The sequence below is a fragment of the Hakea prostrata genome, chromosome 4 (assembly GCF_041222555.1).
Source record: "Hakea prostrata isolate BN-2017 chromosome 4, UWA_Hpros_2, whole genome shotgun sequence".
In the NCBI taxonomy this organism is placed as follows: domain Eukaryota; kingdom Viridiplantae; phylum Streptophyta; class Magnoliopsida; order Proteales; family Proteaceae; genus Hakea; species Hakea prostrata.
The window spans coordinates 23,937,773-23,939,822 of NC_142603.1; the positions used below are offsets into that span (position 1 = coordinate 23,937,773).

The 2,050-nt window shown below is 44.8% G+C and overlaps 1 protein-coding gene across 1 annotated transcript; it reads right to left on the reverse strand.

Annotated features, from left to right (window-relative positions):
• Positions 1-1,038: 1,038 nt before the first annotated feature.
• On the reverse strand, positions 1,039-1,821 carry LOC149018564 (uncharacterized). The gene has a single exon (XM_089153912.1). The coding sequence runs from the start codon at positions 1,819-1,821 to the stop codon at positions 1,039-1,041; it is 783 nt and encodes a 260-aa protein (XP_089010038.1).
• Between the last annotated feature and the right edge of the window lie 229 nt (positions 1,822-2,050).

The window sequence follows — 2,050 nt, forward strand, 5'->3', positions numbered from 1 at the left end:
AGCCAACACCTTGACTGAAGCTAGAGCTTCGATGCCATATGCTAATCGAAATGGTATTTCTCCTGTTGGAGCCCGAACTGATGTTCGGTATGACCATAGAATGCTCAGGAGCTCTTCGGCCCACAATGCCCGGGTCTCTTCTAGACTTTTCTTTATCCCATCCAACAGAGTCCTGTTTGTAACTTCTACTTGTTCGTTACTTTGCGGGTAAGCAACCGAGGAATATCGGTGTTCAATGTGATATCTTTCGCAGAATGCCTTGAACTCGAAACCTTCAAATTGTTTGTTGTTGTCGGTTACCAAGATCTGAGGTATCTTGAACCCATAAATGATTTTTTCTTCAAAGAATTTTTCCATTTGTTTCTCTATAATGGAGGCTAGGGGTTTAGCTTTGACCCACTTTGTAAAGTAGTCGATGGCTACAACTAGATATTCCCGATTCCTTGAGGGTTTTCGTAACTTACCGATTAAGTCCATCCCCCACATGGCAAAAGGAGTCGGGCATAATATCGGGGAAAGAGGCACTGGCGGTCCCTTTGGAATGGTGGTGTGTTTTTAGCATTGCTCACACTTACGGACTTATTCTATGGTGTCCTGTTGCATGGTCGGCCAGTAAAGCCTCAACCTCAGTAATTTTTGTGCTAGTGCCTTCCTGCCCATATGGGCACCGCATATCCCTTCATTTACTTTTGCCATGGCTTACTTAGCTCGGGATGGTCTGATACACCTCAGGAGTGGCTCGAAAAAGGATCTCTTATACAATTGATCATCCAAGATAGTGAACCTTGCTGCTTGGTTCGTGACTCTTCTGGCCTCTTTATGATTAGTCGGGAGTTTGTTATCCATCCGGTAAGATAAAAGCGGGGTCATCTAGTCAGCTTCTTGCTTGATCTCCATGATTTCAGTCTCTTTTATATTGGGGAAATCCAATTCTTCTATGTAGAATGCCAAATATAGGTTTTTGTAGTTGGCCATGGAGAGTCGTGATAGTTCATCGGCTTCTTCATTTTCTTTCTGGGGTATTTGTTTAAAAATTACCTAATCAAAAACCTTCTGAAGTTGTTCGACCGCCACGGGGTATTTTGCCATCCGGTCGTCCTTTGCACTATACTCCCCTTTGATTTGATTTACAACCAGTTGGGAATCACTTTTGATTTCTAAGTCTTGCGCCCTTAGTGCTCGGGCTACTTGTAGGCCGGCTAGTACAACTTCGTATTCGACCTCATTGTTGGAGGATGCAAAGTTGAACCTTAGTGCATAGCTAACTTTGAAACCGCCCGGGCTTTTTAGAGTTAGACCTACCCCCGATCCTGAACTACTACTCGAACCATCCACATGTAGTAACCATAGGTCTTCGATATCGATTGGAAGATCTGGATCGGAATTCATTGCCCAAGAAACGTTGTTTTCCACTATGAAGTCTGCTAGGACCTGGGCTTTGATGGCTGTCCTTAGCTTGAACTCGATCTGATACTCACTGTGTTCAACTGCCCAACCGACCATTCTCCCTGCTACGCCTGGTCTATGCAAGATCTTTTTCAACCGGAAATTATTCGAGACGATAATCGGGTACACTTGAAAGTAAGGCCATAGCTTACATGAAGCTACCAACAAGGCTAGAGCTTGTTTGTCAATGTTTGGGTACCTAGTCTCCCATCGACGAATACATAGCTCACATAGTATACCAGATTCTAGGTCGTCTCCCTTGACCAATACTGCACTTACTGCGGTTCCCCCTATAACTGGCCGAGCTAAGGCGGGTGTTGTCCCGAGTGACTTCTTGAGGTCCTCAAAAGCTTGCTGGCGCTCCTCAGTCCACATGATTTCTCCCTGAGTTGATGTGGCCTTAAGTGCTTTGAAAAAAGAGTTGCATTTTCCCCCCGCTCGGGAAATGAATCGATTTAGGGCAGTCACTCTCCTAGTCAAACATTGGATATCCCTAATAGTTTTAGGAGGTTGCATGTCAATTAGAGCTTGTATTTTTTTCGGGATTTGCCTCGATCCCCCTTTGAGATACCATGAAACCGAGGAATTTCCCGAACAACACCCG